The 17,009-nt window shown below is 36.2% G+C and overlaps 1 protein-coding gene across 2 annotated transcripts in view; it reads right to left on the bottom strand.

Annotated features, from left to right (window-relative positions):
* Window positions 1-238: 238 nt before the first annotated feature.
* LOC107091261 (E3 ubiquitin-protein ligase RNF34-like) overlaps window positions 239-17,009 on the bottom strand; it is a 35,925-nt gene continuing 19,154 nt past the window's right edge. Inside the window, exons 4-8 of one of the 2 annotated variants that reach the window (XM_015385083.1) lie at window positions 10,521-10,583; window positions 6,825-7,026; window positions 6,697-6,720; window positions 4,397-4,438; window positions 239-1,690 (exon numbers count right to left, since the gene is read on the bottom strand). In XM_015385083.1, the coding sequence (XP_015240569.1) occupies window positions 1,506-1,690; window positions 4,397-4,438; window positions 6,697-6,720; window positions 6,825-7,026; window positions 10,521-10,583 (516 nt within the window). In that variant the 3' untranslated portion in view covers window positions 239-1,505. The remainder of the gene's footprint in view (window positions 1,691-4,396; window positions 4,439-6,696; window positions 6,721-6,824; window positions 7,027-10,520; window positions 10,584-17,009) is intronic. The other variant, XM_015385084.1, reaches the window with a different exon arrangement.

Here is a 17,009-nt window from a genome sequence, read left to right as displayed (position 1 = left end):
AACAATCTTACATGACAGGCCAACATAAAGTAGGGCCAAATTGTTATGCTCAGGAAAATTATTCAAAGCTTTTATTTTCTTAATCTCCTATGATTCAACACTTTTATATAATTACCTTTAGCAGGAACAACAGATGCATGTAGAAAATTATATTTTTGTCCCATTTGTCATTTTAAAATAAATTAAATCTGTCAGAATAAATTTTTTCAAACCCAAACTGTTTCATTATACGTAGCTTTGACTGAATGATTAGGGTTGTTGTGCTGCTTGTGAGTAAATCCGTTGCTCCATTGCAGCTTCTGAAATGTTTTATTTCAATTTTTTCTCTATGTAGCTCCAACCTTGTTCTCGTCACCTTCCCTTTAGCTGCAGAAGAAAATAATCATCCCTACATTATGCTACCACCATCATGTTTCACTATGGGGATGATATGTTTAGGAAGATGAGGTTTTCCTCCCCAAATTTCCTTTTGCATACGTTCTTCCTAAAAAAAAACAACAAAAAACTCATACCTGAATAAACCAGAGCTTCCAGATCCTTTGATCCTTTTTCCCCACTCTATGGATGCTCTACGTATATGTTGGCCTCTCAAATAAAATCCAATCGAAAAGACTGAGGTTTGTGGTTACATAAGAATAAAAACAACAAAAAAGATTCAGGGATATGAAGATTTTTGCAAGGCACAGTAGATTACAGCAGGATCTAACCTCATAGTGTAATGATTTAATTATTTATCAAGAGAACCACACATTACTTAGTGCTCTAAAATAGTTGCAAACATAATAAAATCATCTTTTTGACAAATAGGGGACTGAAGTGTGGTCCAGATAAAGCGTGTAAGGTGTATTTATTTCTTTTTGTTGTGGGAATGAATCATGTTTCACACACTATCAGGGTAATGTGTACACAGTTTGTTTCTAAAGCTGTTCATAGGAATGAAAGTAAACTATTAAACTAAGCTTGCTGGTTATGAGATGTATATTGTGAGATCTAAACCAAAACATCCATGTTTTTTTGGCACCCACACGTCCCTCTGTGTGTGATAGATGAAGCGGCTCATGTTTTTCTAATAACACCCACACTGACCTTTTTTCTCCAATATTGCACATCCTAATGAACACTGAGGGAGATCACAGAGTGTCATGTGGCATGACCGTGTAAACCATATCGACTCTAACCCTGGGATCTGAAATCTATCACCACAATTACCAGACGGGCCCTTTCAAAGCGTCCGCAGGACCACCTCCTCTTGTATCCTGCAAGGATTTAAAGCAGAGAGTCGTGATGGTGTCTGCCGTGTAGATTGGGAGACCAGGTGCAGCTGGAGGACAGGTGGGACGAGTCAGTAAGATGGGGGGGAGAACAGCCTAGTCAGAACAGTCTCGTAATTTCTGCCCCATCAGCGTCTTCCCCCCCTCCCCCAATGAGATGTTGCGCACATGGCAGTTCCTCCTCAGTTAAAAAAATCAGGGCCTCTCCAATGCAAGCAAACATCAACAGGAGGTTTAGGATTTGAAGACATGCACTGCCCGCACCACGTACTGCCTGCAGATGGGGCACTCGCTCATCCGCTTCCCGCATTTGGTGCAAGTCACCATGTGGCCACATTCAAGCAGCACACAGTCAATGATGGCGTCCATGCAGATGCGGCAAAGGTTTTCGTCCGCCGCCAGCTGAGCTCGGACGCCATCTGTGGAGGGAAGTGGGAAACATCACATAAATGGTTATTGATCTGCAGAGGTCAAATGGTTTGTTCACGTCGTCCACGTCCTCTTAGCCCCTCTCATCTATTCTATTCCTCAAATATTTTCTCTCTGTTTATAAGAGTATTTTTCTTCATAATTTGTTATTTTTGTCTTTTGACACTCTTGACACTAAAATGCCTTATTTAACTGAATCTATGCTTATATTAAAAGTTTTTGGGGAGTTTTCTAATTTATGAGGTGTTTTTGGCTGTTGGGTTTTTACTCCTCCTTTACAGAAGGAGAAGACCACACACAAATAGTATGTGATCTTCTCCTGTAAAGACCACTTTGATGTAGAACTCTCTTTTCTTTCTTTTTGTTTCAATTTGCATCTCTTTTTGGAGTCTCCAGATGCATTTAAGTCTTAATTTGACCAAAATACTTGGTGTATTTGTACTTTTAATGTTTTAAATAAGTGTGTAATGGCAGTGTATATAAGGTATACACTGCCTGACCCAAAACAGGATAAAAGAGGTATAGAAATGGATGGAGGGATGGATGGATAGATCCATCTAATGTATACCGGTATATCTCTTTTTGGCCAGAAAAGAATGAATTTGAAAGGAAAGACCGACAGTATTTGCTCTTTCAGTTCCCTTTCTCTCACTGTTTAAAGAGTAGCTGAAATACCAGCTAATACACTTTATGAGGTTCAAAACAAATTCATCAAATTCATGAAGCTGAAGATATTTTTTTTCTATAAGTTTCCAGAAGTTTAAAACATAAAAAGCAGAAATATCAACAAGTCAAATATAAACAGAGAGCAAGCAGGCTAGTGTTAACGTTATAATAAGGCGAACTGATAGTCCTGAAAACATCATCATCAGACGAAACACATTTTCAGTGCAATTCACAAGGTAGGAAGATTTAAATCGCTTTAGAAACTGCAAGCAGAAGCAGATCATTTAGCATCCAGAACTTCATTGGTGGGGAATTAAATGTCATAACAGTTTAGACCCCATACAGTCACGCTAATAAACTTTTTACTATCTTTAAAGCTACTCAGATAAAAAAAAAAACTGTGGATAATGATTTTTATAAATCTAATTAAATATCGAACTGGGACAAATTCATTAATACAAACTAATTAAATTGGCATTGTGGACAAAAACATTTTATTTGCTGATCCTTACCTGCAATACTTTTACAATACCATCTGGTTTTTAAAGCAGTTCTTCAGTTTTACTGCCGTAAATGAATGCTAATTGAAACATTGATTTTGAAAAATAACTAAGTTAACTATTAGAACAATGCAGTTTCACACCACAAAGGATTGAAATGTATTACCAATGTAAAATATGGGCTATACTTTATGAGAAAAACATGAAATTAAAATACTTTTGCTGAATAATGTAATGAAAATTGATTACAATTATCCTGCGGGTTTCTCTCTCATTCTTTCTTTTCCGTCTACGCAGTGACCTCAGCTCTATCTGAAGCGTTCCAGTATCTTGGTCACTAAGAGCAGATCAGGTGTGGGATTATCCACCCATTAAACTGGCCAAACATATTATGATCAAGCAGAGTTTGAATGCACAGCGATTTTATAACCATGAAACATTGCTTTTTGGTATCCTTTTGCGGCTTCAGCATCGCATACATTGGAATTGCAATGGTTTGCAAATATGTTTGTGCATCTTTAGTGCATTAAGAACCCATGTAAAAAATGCTTAGATTTGTGAAAAAATAAGCTATACACAACAAATGACAAATTAGCAGATTAAGAGGAGTGGAAGCTTGAAACTAAAACTAACATAAGACTCGAATGCATTTGAAGGATATTTCCTTACATTTGATAAGAATAACATAGGTTGCTTAAACTCTAAATGTTTACTTCGATATCAGAAAGAAACTTCATAAAGTTTTCAGCAAATCTTCTCTTTCGTTTTGGAAAATCATCCACAAATCTAATCTTTCCTATTTTCTGCCTTTTCATTTCCTCTTTTCTTTCAGTGCCTTTTTTCATTTCTAGATGCCACTCAAATTCAACAAGCTATTTCTGTAATTATTTGTTAAACAGTTTCCTCCTGATTTGATTAAATTCTGACAGTCTTCTTCCCCCGATTGAAGGGAGTGTTTTCCTCTTGTTCAATCCCAGCTAAGGAGGAGAAGCCACAGGCATCAAATCAGTTTAAATCGTGTCAGAGCACTGACTTATGGGAGTCAAATACTGAGCGATCAGTCGGCTGGCCTAAATCCGGCTCCCGCTACCGTGACAGACAAAAAGTCGATGCAGCTGCAGCCTCCCTGCCTCCCTGCAGCTGAATGCTAAGTGGGCTAATAAGGTCCTGGAGGCCTCGGTGTCAGCCGAGATGCTTGACAATGTAATTACACCTGATGGAGACGTGCTGCTGCAGCAGCAACATGATGGCTCGTCAAGAGGTAAAAGCTTTAATAGAGCCCATTAATGACAGGACGAGAGGCTGTCCCTCAGAATTAAAGATGACGCAAAGTGGAGAAGACGCATTAAATATAGAATATGGAAACACTGAAGCAGGCAGGAATCAATGACCATAATAAGATCACACACAGGATGGGTAGGATCACATGAAATCAAATGCAGCATGCCTTTACTATGTCCTGCTGGCACATGAACAAACTGCGCAGCGGTTCATGAAGGAAATGAAAAGGATAGCTTGGTTATGTCTTACCTCCAACTCCACTGTTGCAAAGAGATGGAGGATATGCGACCACTTTATGGATAAGAACGGGCAATAACAAAGAAAATCCATTAGTGTAGGAAATAATAGGTTTGTTCTTTAAAACAAAAAAAAAATCAAGCAGTATGGTTTTGTTTGTGTTTTTGTTTTGCTTTCTGAAATAAAGTATTCACATCCCTTCATCTTTCAATTTTTTTTCTCCCATCCCAACCACAAACTGGTGTATTCTATTGGAGTATTATGAGATCCATTAACACAATAAGGTTTATAACTTCAAAGCAGATTAAATGTGAATAAACACTGTCGTAAAGACCAAGGAACACATCACAGAGGTGAGGGATAAAGTTACAAGGAGTTAAAATTACAAAATTATTAGCTCTTAACGTCAAACAGAGCTCTGCTTAATCCATTATCCAAAAAGGACTGAATATGACAAATGAAAACCTACAGATCCAGCAAATGTCTTAATAGAAGCAGCCAAGAGCCTTCGGATAATTCTGGAGGAGCTGCAGTGATCAACAGCTCAGGTAACAGTAATGATGCACTCCACAAAAATAGCAGTCATGTTAAGACAAAGAGAACTATTGAAAGAAAGTCATTAGAAATAATGTGTTTGTATGTAGGACACATCAAAAAGAGGAGGCTCTGGTCAGATGAGATCAAAATATAACTATTGGGCGACATGCTAAAGGCTTTGTGCATCATAAAAATAACACTGCGCAGTGGCAGCATCATGCTGCATTCAGCAGGGATGGGAAAGCAGGTCAGAGATGTGATGGGAAAAAATATTCTACCCCCTATTCCTGTTAGGCCTCTAGTTAATAGCTGTGTAAGCTTGTTCTGTTTCCTTTGTTACACACAATATGTCCATAAAAAAGTTAAAAAACAAACCACTGGACTTTATTTTCCAAGTTTGAAGATGTTTCACTTCTCATCCAGAAAGCTTTATCAATTGAAAATGTCTGGAGTAGAGTTGAGTTCCAGGCTTTATAGAGTAGCCCGAAAAAAGCCTTTTTATGGCTTAGAAAACATGCAAAATGAACCGAAAACAGGTCCACCTCTTAGTAATAGAGAGTCGTTGTGGTCGTTGTTTGCCTGATTAAACAGGCGAGATGATTTGGTTCCCTGCATGGCGATGAGAATTATGATAGCAGGAAGGTATCAACTCTAACGCTGTCCACCCCTTCTGTTTAAGGTTGGTTTGTCTCTCTTAAAGGGGAACATTGTTGTTTTTTTTTACATTGGGCCCTTCATTTTACGTTATTACATCATGTTCTACTCACCCATATGAGTTTTGTGTCATTCTGAGCTGTTCTGAAGATATTCCTTTAGGTTATATCCAAGTAACTTCTTCCTAAGGGCAACGACTTGAAGGCACAAACTAAACTGTTCATAATTTATCATTTATGGTACGCCAGCATTCATAACATGTAGGCGAATCACTGTCCCCCAGTCATCCGCGGTTATATTTTTTATATTTATATCTTTTAAAAACAAAGCGGAGAGTGTATGACGTCATCCACGTGCGCCGGCTACCGTTCATTCTTCCTGTCCGCTGAACTGCTCCTAGTTTTACTCACTTGCCTGGAAGATGTCTAGTGCTACTACCACAGATTATCGCTCTCTCGAAATGGAATTGAACGATTCAGATTAGCTGGATGAATGAATATTTAAAAAAAAATGTAAAATCAAGGGCTCAATGTAAAAAAACGGCATTACCCTTTAAGGTGTAGGTGGACAGCAAAGTCTTATCCAGATGAGGTAGCCCGCCTGTGTTGAGCCATGTGTCTGTGAAAAGGTTGTTTTGTTTCTCTAATATTAAGATCAGAGCATTCCTCACTGCACTGAACTGCAAACACAAATCTGCTCATCTTAGGTTTGGGGATTTTGTCCTTAGGATGCACTAGCCTCTGTCTAAGCTTATTGGATGGAAAGGGAAATGTCTTCAAACTTGGCAAACAATATCCAGAAGTTTGTTATTTATAGCAAATATGGTACTAAAACATTTGGACATAGTAGGGATGAAACAAAGTGAAACTTTATTTTTAAATGTTAGAAAGTAAAATATTTCATTCTACTTCACAATTCAGTATTGCTTTGTTTATATGTTGAGGACAAAAGATTCTGATACAATATTCTGAAGTTTGTGGTTTACGTAAAATATGTAGCAGTTCAAGAGGTGTGAATACTTTTGCACAGCAGTGTACCTCCTGATTTAATCAAAGCAATCAGTTATCACAAAACAAATAAATACCTCAAAGTTTAAAATCCAACAATCAATTATAAAATACCTGCAGTTATGCTGACGTTTTCCACTTAAGAAAAAGCAAGAAAAGCAACAAAGAAACAAAAAGGTACATTAAAGATCACTGCAAAGTTTTAAACCAAATAAAGGTGAAATGATTTTCTCAGTGCTTACTGGATTTCCTGTTCTGCTCGTTTTCCCTGTAGAGCCGATGCACTCGATCCAGCAGCTCCCACTTCTCGCAGCAGCCAGAGTAATTGACAAAGTTCCTAGCCAGGATCTCTTTCAGCTGGCGGACGGATAGGTTCTCTATGGCCTCTTCATTGTCCAAATCAGACAGCGAGGCCCTGATTCTCCTCTGCGTCGCCGGGCTGACCTATAACCCGCACAGGAGCACAGCTGTGTATCACAGAGGTCAAGCCACCCCTCACTGGGTTTTTATTGGTCCAGCATACACTATGAAATACGGTACCAACACTGGCTTGGACTTTTCAAAATAAAACCAACAAGTAGAATTTTTTTGTTTGTTTTGTTTTTTATCTAAAAAGGATTTATTATGTGCTTCGGTGAATAAGGATATATGACAATGATTTGAATGATTTCTTTATTTAGTTAGTGTTTTACATAATTCATTTTGCACTTTATTTCAGAATGCCCATTTATTTGACCTAAGTTTCAATTGTTGGTATACAAAAATTTGTTTCCAGTTACTGATTTCACTTCAGGGTGATAGTAGGCCCCCCCTAGATGTTTCTCACCAAATCTCATCAATGTCTGATGTGGAATTTTGAAATTAAAGCCCCTCAAAATCTGTACAATTGCCATTTTTTAATCAATTTTTCGATGAATAGTGCTAAGAACCCTGTTTCCAGTTACTAATTTCACTTCATAGTCACAGTAGGGTGCCCCTAGATACTTTTCCCTGAAAGTCATCAAGGTTTAATTTGTTTCCAAATTAAATGTGTTTCCACTTTTCTCCATATTTCTGCAAATATTGCTACAAAACTGCTGATTCTGCTTCAGGGTGATGGCTGACACCTCCAGATGGTCCTCTATGGATTGTGGAACAAAATGACAGTATTCTAGCAAATAAATGTACCTGCTTTACGTTGTATCCTAAATACGGTATAATAATCAAATATTCTTCATCTTTATCTGATATTAATACTATTTATCTAATGCTTGTCTTATGCTTGGCTTTCTCTTGCGTCAGAATGAAGTTATCTTCTCTCTCTACTTTATTTTGCTTTGGTACCTGATTTTGTGCTTGATTAATTTCTCCTGTCCTTTGTCCTTGAACTCTCTTCACTGTTTCTGCATAGCTTATATTTCTTGCTGTTTTAACGTGTTGTATTTCCACTGCTTTCTTTCTAACCTCACATCCTCCATAGTTAACTCAGTGCTGGCCTCCCCAGTTACAACACCATTCTTCAGCTTCTTCCCTGCATTTCTCAATTCTGTGTTCTTCTCTGCATTTTGAACACCTTTGCTTCCCCCTACAAACTGCTGACACCTGTAGCACCTGAGTGGAGGCAGAATAAATGCCTTGACTGGTAAACTCATGAGACCTATTTTAACTCTTTTTGGTAGAACGGACTCTGAAAACTCTATCAGCAGTGACGTGCTTGCCGCCTTTTTCCCTTGTATGTTTTCATAAAGTCTCTGTATCTTGTTAACCTTGCCTCCAAAAATGTTTCTTTAATCTATCTAAATCCTCATTATTTGGTATTCCTTTTATTACTCCTTTCACTGTTGTTATTCTCTCCTATGACCTCTCTTTTCCCTATGTGTTCAACGTCCAATGCTTTGTTTTTTTGCAAATTACCAGCAAGTTTCCATCTCTCAACTCCTTCACTAATTCGACTTCCCTATTTCTCTTAATTATTTCTCTAGAAATCATAATGGGGCTCAAATGCCGGTTTTTCTTCAGCCCTGAATCTAAATATTATTTTTATCTCTTCTCTGACAACCTTCCTTTGCAAAACTCTTTCTTCATCTGAACTACTTTTTTTACTTTTTTAATTCCTTTTACTTCCTCTCTCTCTCTCTCTCTCTCGCATTTGAGACCATTGTCCAGCCTTCCTCATCCTCATCTAGCTGACTTGCCATTTTGTTCAATCCACCAACCAATTAGGTAAAAACAGTTTACAGCATATGCATTGCCAGTCCGTATGCCTCTCTCCAACGCTTTCTCAATCGGCAGACTGATTGTACTTCAGAGTACACATCCTCGATCATTTTTCTGGCCAGGCAGCAGCAAGGTGTGCCTATTTATGTGGTCCAGAGGAGCTAGTGTTGCCGGTTAGTTATTTAGACCCCTTGGGGGTTTTGCATGGAGATTTTTGATCCAGTGTGTTGAAATATTAGTGAGTCAATTGTCACTATATTTGAATGGTAAACATAACTTGAAGTGGACTGAGTGTGTCTGCTTACAGATCACTCCAGTGTTGACGTATAAGAGGGAACCATTGGGTTCTAGAGTCTGGATACAGACCTCTAGCAACATAATCTTTATCTAATCAGAGGAAGTGGCTGGTTGTAGTGTGCGTGTGGACCAACAAGGGTCCTTGTTTTTATTAGTCTATATTTCTATCAGTATGTGATGTGGTTCCTTTCTTTTGTTTGCCCGTTATTTATTGCACGTTGAATGCTGTAAAAGGGTTGTTATTCCTATAAGGTATAGCAAAGATAAGTCACCAAATTTAGATTTTTGTAGAAGCTATTTTGAAAGTATACATCAGATCTGAATGATATTCTTAGATATCATTCACTGGTATTATTTGCGGGTGTTTCCCCTATAAGGGTGTCCTACTGTCACTCTGACCTACAACCAGTGACTGGAAGCAGGGAGTTTTCCCACCAGTATTCATAGCAACTGACATTAAAGCGAAAATTTGACAAAATGTGAGAGGCTTAAATTTTGAAATTCCACATCAGATCTGGATGACAAATGGTGATATGCATTTGGTAAAATTTGTAATTACAAAGAGACATTTTCTGGGCAATATTGATAGCAACTGTGACAGCAAAAAGTGACCAATTTTATTTTTTTAATTTTTAATTTAAGTTTTGATTCTGAGAGGCTTTCATTTTTGAAATTCTACCTTTGGTGAGAATCATCTAATGGTGTCCTACTGTTATCCTGAAGTGAAATCCGAAACTGGAAACATGGATTTTCTCAACAATATTCATTGAAACACAGTACAAATTCCCAATTTTACGAGGCTTTTATTTTGAAATTCCTCATCACATGTTAATGATATTTGACGAGAAGCATCTAGGCATGTCCTATTGTCATTCTGAAGTGAAATCAGTAACCTGAGGCAGGGGGTTTCTTAACAACATTTGCAGAAACAGAGAAAAGTGACCAATTACTGTATAACTGATATTGAAAAGTATCTAGGAGTGTATTAGCAATATTGCATTGCAAACAAGTCTAAATTTTAGAGATTTTGAGAGGCTTTTATTTTGAAAGTTTAAAATGTTGTATCTGTACTATCACCCTGAGGTGAAACTGAAATTAGTAACTGAAAACTGATTTTTTTTTTTTAGCAATATTTATAGAAAACTGCATGTGAATAAATCAATAAATTAAAAAATCAAATCATACTCATATATCCATTTTCAGCACATAATAAATCATTTTTAGACCAGAGGGGTGTAAATTATAATTTATTCTAGTTAATAAATGTTAAATGTGTCCGTTTTATTTTGAAAATCCAAGCCAGCGTTAGTACCGTATTTCATAATGTATGGGTGACTGATAAAAATCAAGTTAGGGCATTAAATTAAATCCCAGACTTCTCAACAAACATGTCTGAGATTCGAATCAGGCAGCTCTGTGAATGTGCACAAAAACATCAAACGTACCTCTAAGATGTTTTCAGTAGGCTCCAAATTCAAAAGGGATGCCGTTGGGGTACCCTCATGCTCCTGTAGGAGTGAACAGTGAAATTCCTGTTTAACTTTAAACTCCCCAGTAGAGTCATCAACATAATCACCATTTTTATGCCTTCAAATGGCCACAGGGGTGCAGGGGAGCAGCTCTAGAGAAAACATTTCTTCTACTCTTTTACTATATCTCATGTTCACACACTGCCTGAAACTCATCTCACGCTTAAATGAGGGGAACACTTTAAGCCTCACTTCGGTGAAAGCAAGTGTCTTATTGGTCCGATAGTTCAATGAAACTGTTTGAATCCAGCTGAAGTTGTCGTCTACATACTTCAGAGATTTTCGCTTCAACCCTTACAAATCATAAAAAAAGCTTTCATGTGTACCGATTGACTCGCTTTGCTCTCGGACAGATTTCCATTAGGAGTTCTTCAACAAAACAAAAATGTTTGAGTCTGAATTTATTTATCTTGTTTGTTGCTTTAAGCTCTTTCAAATGTTTTCCTGGTTAATTTATGAAAACAGGTTGTTAATCCTTCTGACATGGATATGGTTGTTCCTGCACCGATATCAAATCTGCTCTTTTTTTAACACTTTCTGTAGATGAGCATTCACCGCACAGACTCAAAGTAATATTACACAGCAGATATTGTTGTGATAAAGCAGGCTGTGCTTTTGAACTGTGCCAACATAATTATTTGGTAAAGATAGACGACAAATGCTTTTTTCTGATGTGTATTATTTGTTTTGAGTACTGGTATGCAGGAATTTAACATTGGACAGCAAAACATTCCTATTTTGCTTAAAGCAAATGTGACCTATATTTAATGTCGATATTTTTTTCTTTTACATTTGTACAGAGTAAAATGCTTTTTATATTTCTAATAAATAATGGGTAACTGATTACTTGTAAAATTAAAAAAACTAGCAATTGCTCCTCATTCAACATTATTAATCACTTGCAGATTTCTTTTATATTTGCTTGTTTGTCACACTCAAATGTTTCAGATCAACTCACGAATGTTAGCTGTAGACAGATACAGTAGGAGAAAAAATTTAATTAAGTTTTATTAACGATTTATATAATTAAGGGGAAAAAAAGATACCCAAAATGACCTAAGCTTATGTCAAAAAGTAATCATCCCAACTGTTAAACCATGATAACTTATTTGGACTTTGCTTTATTTTTGGTTAACTTTTACCAGTCGCACCCAGATCTGAATACTGAATACCAGTAAAAACAAAAATATCCTGCAATTGGCTAAAAGATCTGAAAGAGTAATTTTCATATGCTCTGATCTAAAGAAATGTAAGAACAAAGGAAACAAAGGACGTACAATGGTGTTTGTATGGTCTGGGCAAGTCAGTCAAAAAACCCAAAACACTGGTGAATCTCCTCATTATCTAATAAATGATTATTCCATAATGCATTGCTAACTCATCCAGAAACTCACAAAATGAAACAAAAATACACCTAAAGTCATGCAGGCCTAAAAATTTTCATTTAAGCGTAGTGTTCATAAATCACCAATTAAAAATAAAAAGGTCCATGGTGAAATGGTAAAAACCAATGCTGATCCAAAAAAAAAAAAAAGCACAGCATTTTGAAAAACAATTCAGTGGACCAATGGGACAAACGTGAAGCATTTATATACGTTTTTTTTATCCATGTTACATTACTAAAACAACACTATACTATCACAGTGTTGTGAGGATAATGATCTGCTGTGCTTCCTTAGGATCGAGAGCACTAATGTCATCAAGCAGGACAGTGATTCTAAAAACACCAGCAACATCAAGAAAACCATCTTCTGGATGCCTCAAAACAGCAAAGGTATTAAGAGGCGTAGTCAAAGTCTCATTGAGATGCTTTACAGTACCACTCATACCAAACCACAATAATGTAAAAGACTCATTGCCAATTTTCATAAATAAGAGATGGCAGCTGTTGGTACAGAAGGTCGAACCAGCAAGGATAGGTTTGGACGGTTTGACGTTTATGTTGGTTTGGACGGCCTTTCCCACTCATATGAAATCATCCTATTAAAACTGCATCTTATATTTCACAAATTGAAAGGTGTCTGACTCTATTCCTTTATGAAAGCTAAAATGCTAACAAAGGATTATAGCCATAGCTTACACCCTGTCAATCTGAAAGGTCATTAGGATAAACGGGACTCACTGCAAAGCAGCTACCAGTGGGACTTTCTGGAGATACACATCAAATTTTATGACATAAGTTGTTTTCCATGACAAAAATGGAGGGGTTAACTGTAAAAAGGCAAAACAATAAAAAAAAAAATCCTAAATAAACAACTATGATGGCAGAAGATGTGTCGTAGTTTGTAGGAAGAACAATTCTTTCAGCGAGACACAGACACCAACTATTAGATTGAACCACACCCTTTCTATTAACCTGTCATAGGATCACACACTGTTGAATGCGTTTGGGGTAATTTAATCTTTATAATTTTGAAGCTTCACTGTAATCAGAGAGAAATGAGTTCAAGTATCCAAATAAGTTATCACTAATATCCAAGTGCAAAAAATAAGCAACAAATAGACGAGTCTGTTTGGGTGCATGAATGAAACAAAACCTTGAGGTTGAAGCCGAAGGAGTTAAATATGATGTGTAGAAACTTTACTCTGTCTTTTATCTGACTGGAAAGATAATATTTTCTGAAACACAATCAGACAGTCTAATCTTTCATACGTTTAGCCATGAAAATACTACAGTCTGATCAGGACAATAAATGTAATTTTCTCATCTGGGTGCATTTTACACACTGCTGAAATGTCCTTCTGTCTCGTTGGATTTTATCAGATTAAGTTGATGTACGGTAGAGGGTTAAATACTGATTTATCTTTGCTTTTCTGTTTAAAGATGGAGGTCAAAATCTTACCGGATTAAAAGTACAACAAAAGCATCTAGACAATGGCTCGACTGTGATCCGTCTGCATGCAAAGCACTGTATTATCTGAGCCATTTATATCCTTTTTTGTCCTGCTCGATCTACTTAACAAAAGAGAGCCAGTAACATCTAATATGATGGAGTTTATTGTTTCCACCTCAGTGCAATAAAACAAACCGTCTCCTTCTTCCTGTGCCTCAGCACATTCCAGCAGACCACAGCCGTCCTCTAATGAAGATGTTTTAATAATGCATCCGTCAGCGTGGCTGCACACCCGCCCTCACACAGACTTCCTGCTCAGACGAGACTCTTCTGAGACACCATCAGCAGCTTGACTCAGTCAAACAGCCAAACATTCAGGATTGTGTGGTTACTTTTTTAACAGAACCTTTAAAAGTACAAATAGAGCATAAGGGAACACGTAGAAAAGAACACAAAGGCTCTCAGGGTACAAGAAAAGGTTTAGAACAGCCTAACGGGCCTGCTGACAACCATTGGTTATTAATTGTCCATCTATTTCTTTGCAACATTTTTTCATGAAATCTTACATATACTTACTGATATGAGCTAAAGAAAGTATGGCATTTTAAAATCAGAATTGCTTAAATAATGATTATGTTCATCTTAAATGTTTTTGTGTTTACTTTCTATGCAGTCAATATTATTCATCTTTAAAAAATAGCCGAATACTGAATGGAATTACACAGCTGAGACAGACAAGTCTTTTTGTTTGTTTTTTTTATCAGTTAATTTTGTGCTAATATACCCCTAGGTTACATTTTTTTATAAATATTCTCATCATAAAATGTAAATTGTAAGCTTTGATTTAAAGGTTATTGTATGATAAAGTTGTTCCAGATTCATCTTCTGTGCTCCTGGGATATTTCTGGCTATAAAGTATTATTTGAAAAAAAGACTTAATAGTTATTATATGTGTATTAGGGCTGCACCAAATTATTATTTTGCAAATTAATTCATCTGTTGATTATTTTTCAAGTAATCGTTTAATAATTTAATAGCCAAAGGTTCATTAATGAAGTCTTCTACTAAATTAAACCAGGCAAAACAAAAATTTTTCCACTTGAGGAGTCAGGCATATTGACAGACAAAAAAGCTTTTCTTATCTTAAATGCAAAATGTTTACCCATTTTTTTACACTTTTGGTATGATTGCTGCTCAAAGTGGGTCGCTCTGTCAGATAGAGACAAGTTTAAGAGTCTCTACACTCCAGTAAATAATTAATCGATTAATGAATTAGTTGAAGGTCATTTCAATAATCGCTTAACACGATTTATTCAATTGTTTCAGCTCTAATATATTGTTGTTAAAATCAGTAAATAAATCAAATCCAACAAATTTGTATTTGAATTGCTTCAAACAAGGTGAAGAGATTTTTTTAAAGGATTTTTTTAGGCACTAGTGTTTTTTATTTACATTTTTTTTAAATATACAGGGAGAAATAGGGTTAAGAGTGAGGGGGGAAGACATGTGGCAAAGTGTCAAGGACCAAGTCGTCTGCACATAAATCGCATGATTATTTCCTACACCACGACCCCAAAGAAGGGTCTCAGTAAATTCTTTTCTGGCACTCTGCACTATGATGAAGTTCATTTTTTCTGTTCTTTGTGCTGAAAAGAACCCCAGGATACCAAGCGAGGATGTAAGCAATGAGATTAGAACTTAGAATAGGAGGCCTGGCATCAAAGCTGTTGGGAGGTGCAACATACAGCATAGAAAAAAAAAACAACAATGTAAATTATTACTTATGTTTATCCATTGATTTAAACATTATGTTTTTCATTTGCACGTGCACGTAATGCAATGCAAGTAATGCAGTTTTTCTCTTATTATAATCTACAACCAAGCTGGAGGTGCTGCTAAAACCACTTAACTTACATTAGCTAATAGCGTACCAAGCAGCAGCTTTTCTGCATGAACATCTTATTAGAAGTAAAAAAATAATTTAACCTTAAACCTAAAAGAAAAAAAATCTGCCAAATTGACAACATTATATCACTTTCCATATGTGGTAACATTAAATTATTATTTTTTTTTAACTTAAAGCTTTAACAGTAATCATTAAAATAAATGATGCATATTTCAAATATATATCTATTTCCGTTATGTGCATATCACACATAACTGTTCATATCTTTAAGCATATGTTTATGTTTTGTCTGTTTATGTTTTTTTATGTTATCTATGTTTGCTTTAATATAAAAGCACAATTTAAAACGAAATACGACCAATTTATTTCTCTTGTATAATTCTGACAAATGTAACTATTTTCTTTATGTCAAACTTTTAGTTTGTGTTGTATTCACTGTAACTGTTACTTTGCTGTTGAGCCAATGAATCATCCCAGGGCGGCACAAGTAAAGTTTCATTCTGTTCTATTCTATTCTATTCTATTCTATTCTATTCTATTCTATTCTATTCTATTCTATTCTATTCTATTCTATTCTATTCTATCCCATGCTATTCTATAATTTTATTTTTAAATGAGAACATTTAATCTCTGCAATGCAAACAAGCTAGCTCAGTTCAAGTATTTTTTTTTTAAATAACCTAAAGTTAGAGTAACCTAAAACACATAGAAATATGTTAATAGAACAAAAGTGGCCTCAAAGCTTGTATAAAGAAACATAAACATTAATAAACCTTAATGCAAAAAAACAAAAAGACTGAAGGCATCTAAAGGCAGAGGCAATAGAAAATGACAAAGCATAAACTGGATTTGAAGGTTATGCATGACTGAGACCTCAGCCAACCTGTGCAGGCAATTTCACCAGAGACTTTCCTGTTTCTTAAAGAGTTATTCTAAACCAATTCTTTTCTCTAAAACAATACTACTTTAATACTTTCATATTCAACAGCCTTATCATAGGTCTTAAGGGCTTATTATGCAACAGTCAGCTGGACTTCTTCTCTTAGATAATAAAGACATTTCCCCTGTCATCTAAAGGTCTTCAACTGTTCCAAAAATCATCACCATTAAATATCAGCCAAATTTGCTTAAAGAAAATAAGACATTTTTTGCTGTTCAATATTAAATTCCTGCACACCAATGCTCAAACAACATATTGCTTACATTTGGTACAAATAATACACATCAACAGAAAGCATTAGCCATCTATCTTTACCGACTGAATAATAAAAAATATCGAAAGCACTCCAAGCTTACCTTCATCAGTTATGACCATGTTAATTATTTAAGGAAAGAAGATAATTTGGGGGAGTGGTGGCCTGGTGGTTAGGGCATAGAGCTTGGAATCCTAAGGTTGTGACTTGGAGCCCACCCCTCAGACTGCCACTCTGGGTCCCTTAAGCCCTGATTGCTCCCAGGGAGCCACACAATGGCAGCTCACTGCTCCCCAAGGGGATGAGTTAAATGCAGAGAGTTCATTTTGTTGCTCTACACTTGTGACAGTGTAATGACAGTTAAAAAAACACTGAAAAAAAAATAGGCAAAAATGGCCTGCAGAGGAGTGTAACAGGCGGCACTAAGGCTCATTTTATGTCTGTCATTAATTTTCATGGTAATCCTGAAGGT

Source organism: Cyprinodon variegatus, unplaced genomic scaffold, assembly GCF_000732505.1.
Source record: "Cyprinodon variegatus isolate N-32 unplaced genomic scaffold, C_variegatus-1.0 Scaffold331, whole genome shotgun sequence".
NCBI classification, from domain to species: Eukaryota; Metazoa; Chordata; class Actinopteri; order Cyprinodontiformes; family Cyprinodontidae; genus Cyprinodon; species Cyprinodon variegatus.
Note: the sequence above shows the minus strand (reverse complement) of the source record. Positions and strands in the feature narration are given on the sequence as shown.